The 17886-nt window shown below is 40.3% G+C and overlaps 2 protein-coding genes across 18 annotated transcripts in view; both read left to right on the top strand.

Annotated features, from left to right (window-relative positions):
• The window catches only part of stxbp5l (syntaxin binding protein 5L), a 101405-nt gene extending 90691 nt beyond the window's left edge, over nucleotides 1-10714 (top strand). For 13 of the 17 annotated variants that reach the window (XM_086091515.1, XM_086091511.1, XM_086091510.1 and 10 more), the window contains 7 exons: nucleotides 1734-1835; nucleotides 3490-3729; nucleotides 4911-5274; nucleotides 5792-5957; nucleotides 7597-7708; nucleotides 7804-8024; nucleotides 8101-10714. In XM_086091515.1, coding sequence (XP_085947641.1) covers nucleotides 1734-1835; nucleotides 3490-3729; nucleotides 4911-5274; nucleotides 5792-5957; nucleotides 7597-7708; nucleotides 7804-8024; nucleotides 8101-8142 — 1247 coding nt within the window. In that variant the 3' untranslated portion in view covers nucleotides 8143-10714. The other 4 variants (XM_086091513.1, XM_086091512.1, XM_086091502.1 and 1 more) reach the window with 2 other exon arrangements.
• A 689-nt stretch (nucleotides 10715-11403) lies between these two features.
• On the top strand, nucleotides 11404-17800 carry poglut2 (protein O-glucosyltransferase 2). The gene is made up of 10 exons (XM_086091517.1): nucleotides 11404-11861; nucleotides 13509-13714; nucleotides 13916-14121; nucleotides 14632-14709; nucleotides 14881-15053; nucleotides 16006-16243; nucleotides 16398-16607; nucleotides 16686-16775; nucleotides 17358-17462; nucleotides 17607-17800. Exons 1-10 carry the CDS (start codon nucleotides 11671-11673, stop codon nucleotides 17622-17624), a joined length of 1515 nt encoding a protein of 504 aa, XP_085947643.1. The 5' UTR covers nucleotides 11404-11670; the 3' UTR covers nucleotides 17625-17800.
• Nucleotides 17801-17886: the final 86 nt, after the last annotated feature.

Genomic DNA, 17886 nt, shown 5'->3' with positions numbered 1-17886 from the left:
TGGATCTCTCTCTTTCCCTTTCTCTTTCTCTCCCTCTTTCCCTCTCTCCCTCTCTCTCTCTCTCTCTCTCTTTCTCTTGTTATCTCTATTTCTCTCGATCGGGATCTTTGTCTATCTAGAGCTCTCTTTCTCTCTTTCTCTCTTTCTCTCTTTCTCTCTCTCTCTCTCTTGCTATCTCTATTTCTCTCGATTGGGATCTCTGTCTATCTGGATCTCTTTCCATCTCCATCTGTCTCTGGATCTCTCTCTTTCTCTTTCTCTTTCTCTTTCTCTTTCTCTCCCTCTCTCTCTCTCTCTTTCTCTTGCTATCTCTATTTCTCTCGATCGGGATCTCTGTCTATCTGGATCTCTTTCCATCTCCATCTGTCTCTGGATCTCTCTGGATCTCTCTCTCTCTCTCTCTCTCTCTCTCTCTCTCTCTCTCTCTCTCTCTCTCTCTTGCTATCTCTATTTCTCTTGATCGGGATCTCTGTCTATCTGGATCTCTTTCCATCTCCGTCTGTCACTGGATCTCTCTCTCTCTCTCTCTCTCTCTCTCTCTCTTGACACCTCTATCTCGCTAGCTCTCTCGCCATCTCAATCTATCTCGCTATTTCAATCTATCTCGCTATCTCTATCTCTCCCTTTCTCTGTCTCGATGACTCTATCTCTTTTTCCACTATTTCTCTCTCTCTCTCTCTCTCTCTCTCTCTCTCTCTCTGTCTCTCTCTAACTGGATTTCTATCTGGATCTCTCTGGTTCTCTCTTTCTTGATCTCTCAACACACTCATCTGGGAAGATTTGAAATACATTAACTAGATCGATAAAGATCCAGTTGATACATTTTAACCCTTTATTAGGCAAGGAATCATATTTGATAAAGTACATTTAAAAAAAAAAAACCTGATTCATGTTGACAGCAAAGACGGAATGTACAGTCTATTTTCTCAAGGTGACTCTGTTGTTCTGCAGGTTTGGTGGCGCGTGTGCTTGCACCACCGTGTAGCACGAGCTTTCTCACTTATTTAGATTGTTGTCTCCTTTATCACCTACGCAAGACTGGCAACAGTAGCTCTGTCTCCCTTTAAGGGCCCACCCAAGGGTCCCTGTGTCTTGTCAAGGCACCACTGTGTCTGACTTTTATTAGCCAGTGCCCCACTGGCTGTGTCACACAGCATAAAAACACCCCAAACACACATGACAGTTCCAAGCAACTACCATCTGAGCTCACTGTGAAAAAAATGTTTTCTTTTTGGCTCATATACAGCAGTGTTGTCATGATACCAACATTTGAATTTCAAAATGTATTATCAGTGGTATGGTAGAAGCTCTTTGGCAGTGTTTTGCAGGGGGGACTTATCAGATATATTTGATACAAAACTGCGGCTGTCATGCAACAGTCCTGTATAGAGGCTGCGAATGTGCATGCAACTATGTACAATATTTATTGGACCTCGTTAGAAGTGTAGACACGTATTTCGTTGAGCAGATGGTGTTTGGAGTGAGGTCACTAGCAATACGAAGATAAGTCTCACTCTCTGTTGACTGCATATTTAAAGAAGTCATTTTTTTCTTTCTTTTCCTTTTTCTGTCATCCTCTGGCACAACTGTGCATCTGTTTGTCTTGTGTTTCTTGACTGGGATGGCTGCGCTTGTTTGTATGTGTGTCGCGCGCGTGTGTGTGTTTTGTCGGGGCGTTTGGGGTGGGTGGGCTGCTGTGTCTTATGGGCTTCATGTTGTGGGGGATCGGTTAGGTTATGCATCCAGGAGGGCAATGCTCCAGCAGTTACATGGAGTCGCAATGTACTCTCACGACGAACACCACACCACCACCCCCAACTGCTGGAGTGACAGAGGTAAGGCGACTTCGGCCACTAATGCATCCACGAGCTATTGATGAAAACGTCAGTCTTTCTTTCAGTATGTGCCGTTAGTGCGTCTGTTCCATCTACAATGTGCCTTAGAACGCCTCCTGTCCTGGGGGGGGGGGGGCATGTGATGATGCTAACGTTCCTGTAGAGCGTTGAGTGTGTTTTGCAGCATACTGTACACGTTGGCAAGCAGCCACTGTGCTGTATATCTCCACACCCACTTCCATAGTCTTTATTTAGCCTGTGCACACGTTCTTATATCACCTAGAATAGCTGCTGAGAAATTTCTCAAAATCATTTTGATCCTGATATGTGTCCACTAGGCTTTGCACCATCTGTAGTTGTTGTTACATAAACTCTGCACTCACTCACTCGTTCACTCACTCACTCACTGAGGCTGCTCTGCACATTGCCTGACTTTAAATAATTCACCAGTGCTGTAATACAGAAATACTTTTATGATGGATGTGTCATGCGCTCAGAAAGATTCACCTTGTGCTCACTGTCTTGTGTGTGATTGCTCACCTTTTTATTTGTGTTTATTAGCACCCGAGTGTGCTCGGTTGCTGTTTAGAACTCACACAAAATCTTTCTACTCTGTCGAAAAACAACACAGGACTGTGTGTTTATGTTTGTGTGTGTTTGGGGTTGAACTGATTTGTTGACAATAATGTTTAGTGCAACGAAGGTTAACGTTAACATGCGTTACAGGGGACACAAAAATACGTTATTTTATTCAGTATGTGTTTTTTTTTTAACTCATTGGCCAATTAATCGGTCAACAGAATATTTTTCTGCCACATATCAGAATCAAAAAATCCACATCGGTTGGGCCTTATTGTCATGTCCCGTGTTTTTTTCTCTATTTAATTCTGATTTCATTTGGTTTTGACATGTATTCCATGTGTCCTGTTTTGCATGTTTTTCTCGTTATGTTTTTGTGTCCACCCGTTCTCGTATCCTAACAAAGACGCTCATACCAGCGACACAACATGACGAGGTACGAGGAATGTAGGCAGCGGCATGAAGCTCCCTCTTTATCGGCAAAATATTATGTCCAATAAACGCACAAGCAAAAACAAGAACACAAACCAACATCACGACACTTAATTAAACAATAAATAGTAAATACATTAAATAATGTTGAGTTTAGTATTTTTGATCTATACCTGAAATCAGTCCGTGGTGCAAAAATGTTGGGGATCGCTGGACTTTACTGAAATAATCAATTAATTACCTTCGACTCGACTTCCATCACATCGTCGATAGTCGACTACAAACAATTTTAGTTGTTCAACCCCTTCTGTGTGTGTGTTTGTGTAATGACTTGTTAATTTTCAACTATCAGTGACATTTCATTGTTTTATGTGGCAATATGCCGAAAAACTATCATCGATCTTCGAATTGTCTCCTTACAATCTTCTCTCGCTCTTAAATGTTTCCTCTGAATTTCCTGTCTTCATGTTTCTCTTTTTTTTTATGACAACTATATTGTTCTTCTCTTCTGCGTTTATTGCTGTCGTCCGTCTACGCTGCCGTTCTCTCACTACATTTCCCTCATTTTAATCATCTTGTACTTCTTCCCTCTTGCATCGTGTCTGTGTTGTTTCGCTCTCTCTGGTGGCCGCCGCCGATGCAGAGAGTCGTGAAAACTCCTTCAGCCGCTCACGTAGCTCCAGTGTCTCCAGCATTGATCGCGAGACCAAAGAGGCCATCACCACGCTGCAGTTTGGGGAGTCTTTCGGGCGAAAGAGCGACGCTCTGCCCACACCGTGTCTGTGGGTTGGTACCAGCCTTGGTGTGATCTTAGTCATTCCGATGTCCATCCCCACTGACCAGGAGGAGAGAATGGAGGAACTTGTCACCATTGGTCCCTGTGGTAAGTCCAAATGACAAATGTGAACTGGCCATTTATTGAAGTTCAAGCTCCTGGCTTAATGGCTTAGACAAGTATGTTTCTTAGGAACACTTTTTGAAAGCCCTTTCTGTTGAGAAACAAAAAAAAGTCGACTGGCCTCACAAATGGTCACGGATACGTTGCCAAAATTTCCCATAGTCTCCAACCTTTTTTTTTATGTACGGTATGTATTATGGCCTAGTGTCCCAATACTTTTGCCCCACTTGCTTGGATAGCTTTCAGAGAATCATCCTGATTATCATAGACATACTGTACAGCAATCGTGGACATACAGTAATCGTAATCGGAAAAGTCCACTCTATTTTGGTGCTGTGACATCTCAGCAGCATCTTAACGAGAACCATTTTAAGTTGCCAATTTGAAGACCCACAACTTGAGATTTAAAAACACATTTTACAACTGAGCAAGGAAGAACAAAGCTTCTTACGAGTGCGGTTACACTTGATGTGTTTTTTTTTCTGTCTGACTTGTTTTGTGGTTGGTTGATAATGTCACACAAACTGAAATGTCATTGTACTTCAAGGTTCTCTGCTGCTATAATTGGTAGTCTATTTCTGGCTTAACAATTGCCAGCAATCCTTTCTCCTTTCAATTTAGCCTTGGAGTTTGTTGTTGATTTAAAAACAAAAACAGCAGTGGGTCACAATGTTTTCTTTAGGCTATTTAAGAAATACTGTCACACAGGAAACAAACCTTTCCCTTGCTATGCACATTGAGATGAAACAAAAAAATAAGTGAGGTTGGTTATTTTGGTTCATTTAGACAATGGAAACATAATCAGATGTATCACTCTAAACCAGTGTTTCTCAATTATTTTTGCATTAGCCCCCTCCCATGAGAAAGGAAATATGTTGCGTGATTCTAAATAGCCAGTCATGTGTCTATATTATTGTCCTAAGTGCATCTTTGCAGAGGAGCTAATACTCCTTGCTCTCTGACAATGAGAGCGCCACTGCCACCTACTGTAGTGGATGTGCAATTACACTATATTCTTATATGGCGGGGGGGGGGGCATGTTCTCCTATTTGGGAAGGACTTAGCAACATAAATTATGTAAAGGGCTTTACCTAGAAAACACATGCACTCCTTGCAATGAAGATGCTTTTTGCCTTCCCTCTGATAACTCTGCTCAACTCTCTTAGGGGCAGTTCTGATGCTCAAGGGCTCCGTGTTACGCTTTGGCTTCTTGGACTGCATGGGTGCACTCATTCAAAGCCCCTACGAGATTTGGCGCGATCTCAACGCCCCTGAAGACCCCGAGCGACCACGAAAGCGCAAGCTGGTGCACTACTCGCCCTCCTCCTCCCAGGACACCTGCGGAGAAGGACATCTGGCTATCGTGTGCTCCGAGAGGCAGGCCAAAGTGTTCTTGATGCCCTCACAGTCTTGCCTCTTCGTCCACAACATCACAGAGTCGTCCTTCGTGCTGCGGGCTGACGTTGTGTCCGTGTGTAATAGTGTGTGCCTCGCCTGCTTCTGTGCCAACGGACATGTCATGACGCTCAGGTATGACCTCAAAAACATTCTATGAGCTAGCAAATTTAGCTAGCCAACAAACGGCGATCACAAGATCACCATGTTTTTGCATAGCCATCCATCCCTCTTTTTTTCTTCTTTTTTTTTTTACCGCTTGCCCTACATAGCAACAGCTTGCCACAGTGCTGCCATAAATATCATATTTTAAACAAATATTCCAATGATACACTCTGGAAGTAATTGCAAAACATTATCCATCCATCTGTTCTCTAGACTGCTTATCCTGTTGAGGGTCCCAGAAAAGCTGGAGTCTTTCCCAGCTGTCTGCGAGCCAAATAACCCCCTTGACTGTCACCAGTCAATCACAGGGCGCATAGAAAAATCACTTCCTGTAAACAGGATAGCTTTTACATAACTTGGAAAAGAAGCGCGACATTATTTTCTAAGTCGAAACATGTGTTGTTTATTCTTTGTTGTTCAGCTCAACAGTGACAGGAGCCACTTACTTTGCTTACTAATTGCCTTCTATTGTTTTTGTTGCCCACAGTTTGCCCAGTCTAAGACCGCTGATGGATGTTAATTACCTGCCTCTGACAGACATGCGCATTGCGAGAACCTTTTGCTTCACCAACGGGGGACAGGCACTTTATCTCAGTTCCCCGACAGAGATCCAGAGAATTACATACAGCCAGGAAATGTTTGACAATCTGCAGGTCTGTGGATGCAAGTGATTTTGCATATCTAAATAAGTTTTCTTAAATAGCTATCACGTGTGCTAATACAAAAAACAACTACGCTATTTTTTTTTCCTGAGGAGACAAAAGTGACTATAGGAAGACAAAACACCCACTAGTATGATTTATATACTGTATCCATTTTTTTTTTAACTGGTCTCTCTAATGGTGCAAGTGAGTCTATAATGTCAACACGACAAAATGACCTATGGCTTTCTGGTTTTACGATAGATGTTTCAGGTCAGAAAAGAACAAGCTTCTGGGGATATTGCTTCTCACTGGACCATTGGTGAGCCTGAGGGTGTTTGAAAAAGGCACTGAGGCGGACAGTAAAGCCTCCCTCAAGCTGAGTGACGTCACATCTCGACGACTGGATGCCTGCTAGTGGCTCAACGCAAACAGAGATACTTGGGCTTTGTTGTGAGAGTGGCTTGGCTCAGAGATTTTCTAATCTTTTCCGGCTGCTTGTCAGCAGAAAGCGAGAGAGTGGATTTTTGTAGGTCCATATAGCTGCTTTTATTGATGGACAAAAACCTTTGCAGCCCGGACTGTAGTATGAGTATAGACTCGAACATATGCCATTGTTGAGGCCACATGACGTCACCCAGTCAAGTGAATTCAGAAATTTGCTTCTAAATACATTATGCATGTTTGAAGATAATTAGTTACAAACGTGCCAACAATGACAACTATCAAGTACTCATTTGTAGAGATGGGCGGGGCTAAAACGAGGCCCTGTGATGCACCTTGATCCTGGCATGAGTCGACACTCACCCACTTTTTAAGAACTTCAACACCTTTGCATGAGCAGTTATCCGGTGCAAGAGTTAGCTAGCTTAAACGTGTACAGTAGTTGTGTGTAGGCAAAAGCCAGATGCTAGACCAAGTAGCATCCAATTTTCCAGTCGTTGTAGTGGTATTTGATTGACATTTGACAGTTGAGCGTGGCATGGTTTCAGCACATTTAGCAGACATGCTCAATTGTTCATGATTTTGAAGCCTCCTTTTATATGTAGTGGCCTACTTGGTGATTTTTTTTTTTTTTTATTATTCACATTTGACAGGGTTGTTAACAAAGCTCTGTGGTATCTCAAGGCATATTTAATTTCACTCCACAGGGTGTGTAAGAGTTGTTGTTTTTCCTTTTTCCAATGATAACTTTTATTATTACAGGGGTTTTTTTTAAGCTTAGTTTGTGATGCATTGAGAACAGCTGGGAAAATCTGTGTTGAGGTGATGGTGCTATACTGCCACCTAAAGGCAAATAAAATTGCATCTCGTCTGTCCTGGAAATATAAAGAGAAAAATGTTAAAACGTTAACAAGGTATAATGGATGTCATCTATGAACGTGTTTTGTACTGTAAGATTATGGGGAAATTCATGTACTTTTCATACACTAAACAAGAGCGAAAAAAAAAGATTTTTTTTTTTATTCAAATATATTGACATAGCATAATGTAAGGATATGACAGTATACTCCTTGTAACCTTTTTGGTGGTGAAAGGTAAAATTCTTCATTTTGATGACAACACCTGAAACAATTGTGCTGCCTGATCATAAATATATATTTTTGCCACATTGCCGTAATGTTTCTAACAGCCTTGTCGTCACTTGTAGGAAATGCTGGGAGAACTGTTTACACCAACAGAAACACCAGAGGCTCAGAATAGAGGCTTCCTAAAAGGCTTCTTCGGGGGGAATGCCCACACATTCGACAGAGAGGAGCTCTGTGTGTATTTCTGCTCTTTCTCTCGTATTTGTCTTCACATGTCTCAGCCCAGGCAATGACGGTCCAACTATATAAATTCTTGATGTGCTCCACAGTTGGGGAGGCAGCAGCAGGTAAGGCTTCTCGGAGTTTGGCCCAGCACATCCCTGGTCAGGGAGGGATGGAGGGCATGAAGGTGGCAGCTAGTGGGGCAGTGGGTGAGCTGGCCAGGGCCCGCATTGCTCTGGATGAAAGAGGCCAGAGACTCGGTGAGCTGGAAGAGAGAACTGCGCTAATGATGACCAGTGCAGAAAGTTTCTCCAAGCATGCTCATGAGGTAAAACCAAGACTTTTAGGAAATGAGATACTTTAAAAAGTCCTCAACGGTGACATGTTGTGACATCTCTTTACAGCTCATGTTAAAGTGCAAAGACAAGAAGTGGTACCAGTTGTAATCACGGGAGACAAGTGAGGCCAACTGATGGATTTCTGAGGGCATTGCGCCAGGGTTGGAATTTTAACTCCACGGATGAGAGCAAATAAAAGAGAGGCTGAAGAAAGACTTTCTCTTTATGGCTTCTGAGCCCAGTGTGCAATGTTGTCACACAGTAAGAGGACAGGAGAGATCCTCATTTGATCGTTTGCTGAGGAAGATGAGAAGAAAAAAAGATGGTAGCATTTGGAGGACTGTGTGTGTTCGTGTACGTGAGTGCGAGTGCGTGTGTGTGCGTGCGTGTGTGCGTGCGTGCGTGTGTTCAGGCTGGGTTTGGTTTTCTGGACCTCACTGTGTAGATACTCAATTAAGAAATCAACATGACATGCATGAAACAAAAAAGGAATGACTATCAAAATATCAAACTGCCATATTAAAAAGCAGCATGCTTACTTTAATGCTACTTTGACAGGAGATTCAATTAGTATTATTTTTATTTAATAATATAGCCAACTACAGAAACTATGAAAAACTTTCTATTTTTTGAAATATTGACAAAATCTATATATAAAAAAACAAATGTATACCTGCATCGCTATTAAGCCAAAACTTTTCTTTTCTCTTTCCTCTTTTTTCTATTTGACTTATTTTCTGCAAATATTTCTTGACACACTTCAAATGCACATAGTTAGCTTTTTCTCTTCACATACTAAAATAGGTATAACACTAAAACTATGTTCATAACAGGTACTCTTGGCTGCATCCTAGTGCAACCATAAAGGGATTTTGCTATTAACTGCACAGTTTCATCAAGTTTACGTTTGGGCTGCTGCTACTTTCAAATACAATAAATGATGAGGCTGTATTCCACTCCCCAACGACCATTCGGGATTCAGAAAATAATAGATTGAGATGTATGCAAATGGATTGGAGAACAAACTGTGTGTGTTTATAAAATATATATTATTCACGTGCCATAAAAAAAGATGAGTGCAATCAGTGTAAAGTTAAAAGAGCTAGTGGTGCTCATTTGTTTCCAGTTGCACTCAGATGAGACATCGATGGATGTTAAAGGGGCATTTGCAGGAGTCACAAAAATTGTGTTTTCCTTAGTAAAATAACACTTAAGAGACTTACATTTATGTTGTTGATTCACCATTTGTGAGATGTGCAGGTTTAGTGGCAAATCATGACGTGCGTATGCGCAAGAATGAGTGTCACGTTATAAAAAATAGTGATAAACAATACAAAAATACAAAACACTCAGTCCTCTGCCAAAGCAATTAAAAAGGACTAGCGCCCTCTCATATCTCTCCAAATGAGTTGTTACAAGTTGTGACTTGTGTATTTTCAGGATTTTAATGGACCTGCGTGTTCATAACAGTGATTGTTGCTGTCTGTGTGATGGCAGTGCAATGAGCGAGTTGGCTTCACCATCCGTTCAACCAACTTCCTTGTGAGTCGTTTATCAGTAAATGGTTCAGAAAAAAACAACAACAGTATTTTTCCAGTACTATTCAGATGTGAGTCAGTGAAGATGTTCATGTGTAAAACAGCAGCAATTTCAACTAAAGGCAACTGTGTTACTTAATTTCATTCAATATTGTTCTTGATGATTATGGTATCCTCTTGTCACAGTCCTATATTTGATGGTGACGGCCTCTCAAACGGAAGGCTCTTGTATGTTAAAAACAACAAATGTTTCATGATACATGGTGGTGTATCATATTGTGATTGTGTTGTACATGTCAGTGCCACGCCACGACACAGGCCAACGACATCGAGTGAAGAGGATCTTTTGTACCTGTGTATTTGTCTGTATCTTAAAATTGGGGGAAAAAAATCTCTTACACATCAGGCCTTTATGCACACAAGCATCGACACAAATTAATCACTGCGCCTTGATTGTGTTAATATCACACCTGCATTTAGGTGCACAAACATACACATGCAAAGTACAGCAAAACATAACCGCAGTGATGTGACGTGTCCTTGCATTATTAGACATTTAAACCTGCTTGGCAGGCTACTGAGACTCATTATTTTCACCAAATTCAATAGATGAGCCACAAGCATTTTACAAGTGACATTTATTTTTGATTCAATGAGACATCTTAAACTTGTCAAAAAAACGTCTCTGTACCTTCAATTAGATTTATTTTCGACACAGTCTGAATGGCAGATAAAAAGGTATCAAGAAAAAAAAAGTGACCTCAACTGACAGGGTGTTTTTATTTATATATTTTTGTTTTCTTTGTTTTATATATTAGTATCCGTACCTTTCAATATTGGGTGAGACAAAAATATGATACAGATGGAGTATTTTTCTCTATATATGTTGTACCTGTCACTGCTGGTACTCTGTCTGAACCACTAAAACTCTATTGTTCTTCACACAGTAATATCCTTGGAGGGGGGAAAAAAAGCATTTCTCAAGTTTTCTCGATGATGGCAGCAAAGTTTGTCTTATTTAAATGGATTCTACCACACTTTTTCTTCTTAATATTATACTAGTGTAATAGAGATTACTTGACTAAAAGAGCTGAACATATGTTGACGCAGAAGCAAACTGATAATAAACATGGATTGATGTACATTGTTGAGAGTTGCATTTATCACTGGTGCAATTTTGTGTGTAATTTCATGCCAATGAATCTCCATGATGTCACAGGTGAAAAGGGTGGTCAAAGCCCAAGCTTTTGCTGATGGCACATTAGTAAACAAACCCTTACACGTCATTTGATCGAGGCAGAGCGATTGAGATAATAGGTTAAAATGGCTTGGATGATTTTAACGTTGTTTTCTACTGCTGTAGTTTCAGTGTGTGATGTGTGTGTGGGGGGGGGGGGGGTGTTACAACAGGAGAGTTAATTAAAAACAATAATTGTGGTAGAAATTCAGACTTAGCATTGTCACTGAAGAACTGCAGACTAATAACTTTTCTGTTACTTAGAAAAATTGGACAGTAAAATTTAGAACGTGCTAAAGTAGCAGGCTATTCATTATGATTTGCTACATTTTAAGACAAACATTTTATACAAACCCAGCAGAAAATACCTGCTTTTGTGGTTAATAATATGAAATCAATGTTATAAGGATGACCAAACCGTGAATAGTGACTGCTACAGCTATTCTGCATATTTTTTTCTACACACATCTGATGCATTCATTATAACAGGCTGCTTCCGTATTGACGCGCCATCAAACATCTTATTGGGCGGAGCGCAGACCAATAGGAAAACAGTCTCCTCCTAGCCCCGCCTACTCATTCACATAGTTTTTGCCGAGAGATGAAGCGTCCAGGGAGCAGCTAACGTTGAAGCTAACTAACACGTTTAAGCAACTAACTACGAAATATGCTTATGCATGTAACTGTCTAGTAGTGGAGTTCAAATGGAAGCGGAGCTAAAATACACTAGAACGACACCGTTATTTTTCAAACCGAATAGAAGAAACCGGACATTATAAGTGAAACAATGGCAAATTAGGAATTTGAATCAACGGAAAAAATAAGCAGGCAACAATATCGGAGAGTCGACATTAGACTATCATGTTGCTCCGACTATGTTTTTGGTCACTTTTGGGTCTGGCTCTGTTTCGACCAGAACTCCCGGTGGTTCAGGCCGACTCGACGGCACCTAGCGGTGCAAAGACTCTTGTATGGGGGCCCGGACTCGAACCAAATATTGTCCTGCCAGCCCGTTTTTTCTTCATCCAGGCAGTGGACCGCTCAGGGAGAAAGTAAGTACATAGAAGGGGAAAAAATCACTTTATTCCGACAGCCTAGCTGTCACTACATCTTTGCGTAGCGTTGAAGCATTGGCGACTCGTAAAGGCTTGCGAATGTTCTAACCGGAGTGCTATTTGACAATCATGCCTGAATCATCACAATAGTATGTCGATTGTGTTGCAACAGACACATCTGGCGTCCTTGGAACATTTCGGAATTCCTCCGGTTCACGCCTTCCAGAAAGTTATTCCAGGTGAATAGAGGTGCCGTATTTCAAGCCGCTCATGTAACAGGAAATAAAGAGCCAAGTTGTAAATCTCGTCAAAACGTGTATAATAACACGGTTTTGAAGTGTAAGCCATTCAACAGCGAGGGCGCAAACAGACAAGATACTATTTGGCCCCGGGGTGCGACATGTGAGCCGGTCATCCTTTTACGCATGCGCCCATGAAGGCATCCCGTTGCATTTACTGTCTCTCGCGCACACCTTGGTTATCAAGAAGCGACATACGACAGCATATAAAACATCCCAAATGCCGTCTAGCCCATTACAAACGATACTGCCCGGTTTTTATTGACACTTGCCACAAAGACAGAATGTAACAATATATTCATTAATGTAGTTTACTCATGTAGAAGCATTTCCGAGTAAAGTGGGAGATAATCCAACCCATAACGGTTGTGTAAAAGACAGACAAAATAGAGATGTCATTAATTTGTAATGACACTGGGCTTTGTTGCATTTAATTGGTTAATATCTGTATTGTTTGGTGGCTCATTGCCCATGATGCTTCGTTATTTCTGGATCAGGGAAACAATCACAGACATTCACATTTCAAGACTTTGTGGGCAGTTAATGGCAAATCCTTCAGAAAAACCTGCTGGTATGTGGCCGTGGGAGTCTCGAATCTGGAGCCACAGGGCAGTTACTTGTCTTTAAGTTGTTAACATTGTTAATAAATAGAGAATAGATGCAGTACCATCCTTTTCTTATGGCATCCTATTAAGAGCAATTCTATTCATCCAGGCCATCTAAGAGATAGCACATAATTGATGAAATATGCCTGAAACCGAGTAAAGGTGATAAAACGTTGTTTAATTTAATATAATGTAATTAATCAAATTAACATTTTATCAGTTGTGCCCTATTAACAGTAATAATACAGACATATTTCTCAAGTTAGTACCACCACAAAAAATACTTGGGTCTTTAAATTCCACCATAATAATCAACATCAAAATCTGATAGCAAAGTAGCCTGAAGTGTTCATCAAAAACGACCCAGATGTTTTATTCCCAAAAAGTGTATTTAATATTATTATAAGCCACGATAACATTCGAACATTAACAGCATTAGTGTAATAACAAAAAACTAAAACCTCTACATAAATAATGATTCATTAAAATGTTGTACACACAAAACGTAACTAAAAATTGTCCCTCAAATGTTTAACACCCCTCCTCCCCACAAAAAAATCTAAAACTTAAAAATAAATAAAGCCTGTCTATCAGTATGCACTATCTTAACATTTAATTCATGTATTCTTTTTTTCTACCACTAGAGGGAGCCCATGTACCACTAGAGGTACTCTTGTGACACGTTAACATACTGTACATAACGCCTGTGCAAAACGACATATATTCACTCTTTCCCACAGTCTAACAACTTCGCCAGGGGAGAAAACCTTTGAGGTGAAGATCGTGTCTCCGTTGGAGCATTTCACCAGGATCTGGATTCAGGTTCTGGATCGTCAAGATGGGTCTTTCCTGGTTCGCTACAGAATGTACGCAAGCTACACCGATCTTCATGTCCATGTTCTGCTCAAGGACCAACATGTGGCCAAGTCTCCATACATTCTCAAAGGTGGATTGTAACGTAACAGTACAGAAGCTGTGAGGTTGAATCGGATCTGAGTAGAAGTTTCAATCTGTTCTTTTGTCAGATTTTCATATTTATAACCATTTATTAACTGTAAAGACGTTCTATAATGTTATTGTATTACAATATTTTTCTTCCGTATGCAAATGATGATCTTGCTGACGTGTTTTCTACTTGTTTCTTCAGGGCCAGTCTACCATGAGGGCTGTGACTGTCCACAACCCGACGGTTCTGTTTGGCTCTCCCATATGCACTGTCCTCAATCCTTTCCCCAGATCGAGCATGATCTGTCCCGTTTCGCCAGCGTGGACCCAGATCGCAACGCTCAGGAAATCCCCCAGCGTTTCGGGCAGCGACAAAGCCTCTGCCACTACACCGTCAAAGATAACAAGGTACACACTGGATGTTGGCTGGGCCTTAAAATGAAAGGTGAAAAAAAATAATAATTTCACAAAAATCCATTTTCCTTTTGCTTGCAATGGGGGGGAAAAGATTGACGTTTTTCAAAAGTGGTTTTGAAAAAGTGAAATTAATCGATAAAATAAATTAATCACCCAATAAAATGTGTGCTTTAACAGCATTTTTTTGTATTCCCATAGTACTGCTCCCAGAATAATAAAATAGTGTGTGTGTGTGTGTGTGTGTGAGGGGAGCATTTAAGTAGCTTATTGTACTAGTAAAACTTGCTCCCTCACAGCATTGCCACAATACATCCAGCAATTTATCCTCTTTTTTTGCAGCTTGTCATTTATATTTCATTTTGTCAGAGAGACATGGTCAAGGTTACAGTGTACAATGTTTCACTCTTTCAAAGATGTTTTCATTGTAGCTGTAAAGCTCAGTGGAAGCAGTCAGATGATGAAACTCTGTGTTAAACCTTTCATACTGTTGATCATTTTTAGGTCTACGTCCAAACACTTGGCGAGCACGTCGGTTTCCGAATCTTTATGGATGCCATCCTCCTGTCGCTTAGTAGAAAGGCAAGTTGCATTTAATCACATCTGCCTCAGGCTGGATTGACACTGAGTGCCCACTTACAAACAAAAAACAAAACTGTCACTTGAACCATGCATTGTAAATCCACCCTAAGTCTTTTAAATACACAAAAACAAGCATTCACGTGAAATGCACACAAATTGTTGTGTGTCCAGGTAAAGTTACCTGACATGGAGTTTTTTGTTAACCTGGGTGACTGGCCGCTCGAGAAGAGAAAAGCCACTCAGAACATTCATCCTATCTTCTCCTGGTGTGGCTCAAACAACACCAGAGATATTGTCATGCCCACGTATGACCTGACGGAGTCTGTCCTTGAAACCATGGGCAGGTAAGCGATCTGATTAGTAGTTGACATTAGGTTTGAGGTATTAGCATAAAAATAATATTAGAAATTTTGTAGTTGAAAGTGAATCCATGTCTTCATCAAATAGATACAGTGGAAATAAAAAGTGTGCACACTTCCTGTTCAAATGCCATTTTTTTGAGTGATATAAATAAATATGGCCAACATAAATCATTTCAAAAGTGATAAAAAAAAAAAATAGCTGAAATAATATAGTTGCACAAGTGTGCACACCCTATGACTGGGGATGTGACTGTGTTCAGATTTCACCTATCACATACAAACTCATGTTAAATGGGAGTCAGCACACACCTGCCTTCATTGTAACTCTCATTGACCCCAAACATATTTCTTTTGTTCTAGTAGGCTTTTCCTGGCTTTTTTTTTTTTCTAAGCGGGTGCTATCTTTGACTGGTATTTAAATTGTAACTGTTTGTAATTCCCTCTGCGTTGACTCAAGCCGCAGTTCCAGCTGAAGAAAAACAATCCAAAGCATGATGCTGCCACCACCTGTCTCGGTCTGTCTCTAAAGCAGAAAAAAAAGTCAGGAAAGCCTACTAGACCAGCTCTAATTTATTTTGATTTAATCAGGTGGGTTTTAAATGCTAGCAATCCTAGCATGTCTGGTGTAAATATTCTTGGTTGATTCTGAACACAACCAAATTCTCATTTAAAAGTGGGTGTGCACACTTTTGCAACCACATTCTTTCAGTTCATTTTTAATTCTGCTCTCCAAAAAAAAAAAAAAACATATATATATATTAATTAAATTGAGTTGCACAGATAATAGGTCAAAAGGTTTGACATTTTTGGGGGTCTGAAAAAAACTGACATTTGACACTTTTTATATATTCACTAAACATGATGATGATGTCACATGTTGCCCTGTATGCAAATCCTGAAATTTGACACACGTGTTGTCGCATCCAATGAACAGAGTGAGCCTGGACATGATGTCGGTGCAGGCTAATACAGGCCCACCGTGGGCCAAAAAGAACGCCACGGCCTTCTGGAGGGGGCGGGACAGTCGTCAGGAGCGCCTGGAGCTCGTCAAGCTGTCCAGGGCCCACCCCCACATGATAGATGCTGCCTTCACCAACTTCTTCTTCTTCAAGCACGACGAGAGCTTATACGGCCCGCTGGTCAAGCATGTCTCCTTCTTTGACTTCTTCAAGGTGAGAGCTTTTTACTAGTTATGTGTAGTCCTGCGCTATAAAGTGTGTTATTAAGGCAAGGACAGATCAGAATTAAATCTAGGAGAAAATAGCAAACTCTGTCATTGTACTGTGAACACAGTACATGTCCTTATTGTGTTTGTTTTGGCTTCAGTACAAGTACCAGATAAACATTGACGGCACTGTGGCCGCGTATCGTTTGCCTTATCTTCTGGCTGGAGACAGCGTGGTCTTCAAGCAGGATTCCGGCTACTGCGAGCATTTCTACAACGAGCTCATACCTTGGGAACATTACATCCCAGTCAGGGCGGACCTCCAAGATCTGCTGGAAAAGATCCAGTGGGCTCGAGACCACGATGAAGAGGTGGATTAGAATATGTATTCAGTTTATCCGATTCATGCTCATTCATTTATTTACACTCCTGCGATGACTGTCTTACAGGCCAAGAAAATTGCTCTTTCAGGTCAACAGTTTGCACGCAAACGACTTATGGGAGACAGCATATTTTGTTATTATTATACCCTATTCAAGGTAACATAATTTTTATTTTAATAGACCAACAGGACCATAAGAATTTAAGCAAAGTAATTTCAGAGGCTGTTTGAATCACCATCTGCTCAAATTTGAAAGTAATTTTCCTCAATTATCATGCAATTAAAAAGAGAAGTGGTACAAGTAATTGATGGTAGTACAAATTCAAAAACAAGTGTTATGAGCCGTTTGTTGGTTGATTGACAGATTTTTATTCGATTAGCTTCACTCAAACAGTCATTATAGAATTGTACAAGAATGTATGCTTATGATCACCACTTACACTCAAAAAGTAATGCAAAAATAAATAAATAATAATTATTATTATTTTTATACAGTTAAAATTCAAGGTGAAATTCTGACTTGTTTAAACAGCGGAATATTTGAAGTTCAATGGATACATTTTGAGAGAGAAAAAAATCACCCTTCTCCTCTCACAAAAACAAATAACGGTACATTGCATAAATGCATTAAAGTCCTATTCAGGTATTTCCAAGGTTATTTTTTTGTATTGTTTAAGCTATATATACCACTCCTACCCAGTTTGTATGCCTCTGTTTAATCGCAATTACTCTGTTGTAGGAATATGCTAAACTCCAGGTGACTGAACCCAAGATACATAAGGGCATGGAGCTGGTTGAACAACCCAGTGATGACCTGTTTCCATGTTCCTGTCTCCGGACGCAAGTAAGAACAACATAATGTCATCCTGGTGTTTATCTTAAAACGACAACATCATCAAGGTTGCTGTGATTGCTGTCTGAATCTTGACAAATTATTATTTTACAGTGACTATTTTTGTTTTTACTAAAATTAGTGTTTGTTTTACAGGTGAAGGATGAACTTTGATAGAAATGACTTCCAAGAAGACTGACAGCATTTTTTTTTAAATACTGTATTGCCAAAAATTGTATGTATTGATTGTCTCAATTGTGCCATTACCATGATTTATATACATTTACTACCATGACTTGAATATTGGATATAATTTTTTTAAATAAATATTTTTCTTTTAATGAAAATAACGTGGCATTCTGGGGTATTTTACTCTATATGCAATATTATGGAACTTTGCAGCAGACATACAAACCACACCAATATCTGTCATTTT

This window comes from Leptonotus elevatus, chromosome 12, assembly GCF_054856555.1.
Source record: "Leptonotus elevatus isolate MCC_2025b chromosome 12, RoL_Lele_1.0, whole genome shotgun sequence".
Lineage (NCBI taxonomy): Eukaryota > Metazoa > Chordata > Actinopteri > Syngnathiformes > Syngnathidae > Leptonotus > Leptonotus elevatus.
Note: the sequence above shows the minus strand (reverse complement) of the source record. Positions and strands in the feature narration are given on the sequence as shown.

Coding starts and splice junctions, on each gene's coding strand:
- poglut2 (XM_086091517.1), top strand. CDS start 11,671: ATGTTGCTCCGACTATGTTTTTGGTCACTTTTGGGTCTGGCTCTGTTT. Junction 14,122..14,631: donor ACACCGTCAAAGATAACAAG/GTACACACTGGA, acceptor GATCATTTTTAG/GTCTACGTCCAAACACTTGG. Junction 16,608..16,685: donor CTCGAGACCACGATGAAGAG/GTGGATTAGAAT, acceptor ACTGTCTTACAG/GCCAAGAAAATTGCTCTTTC.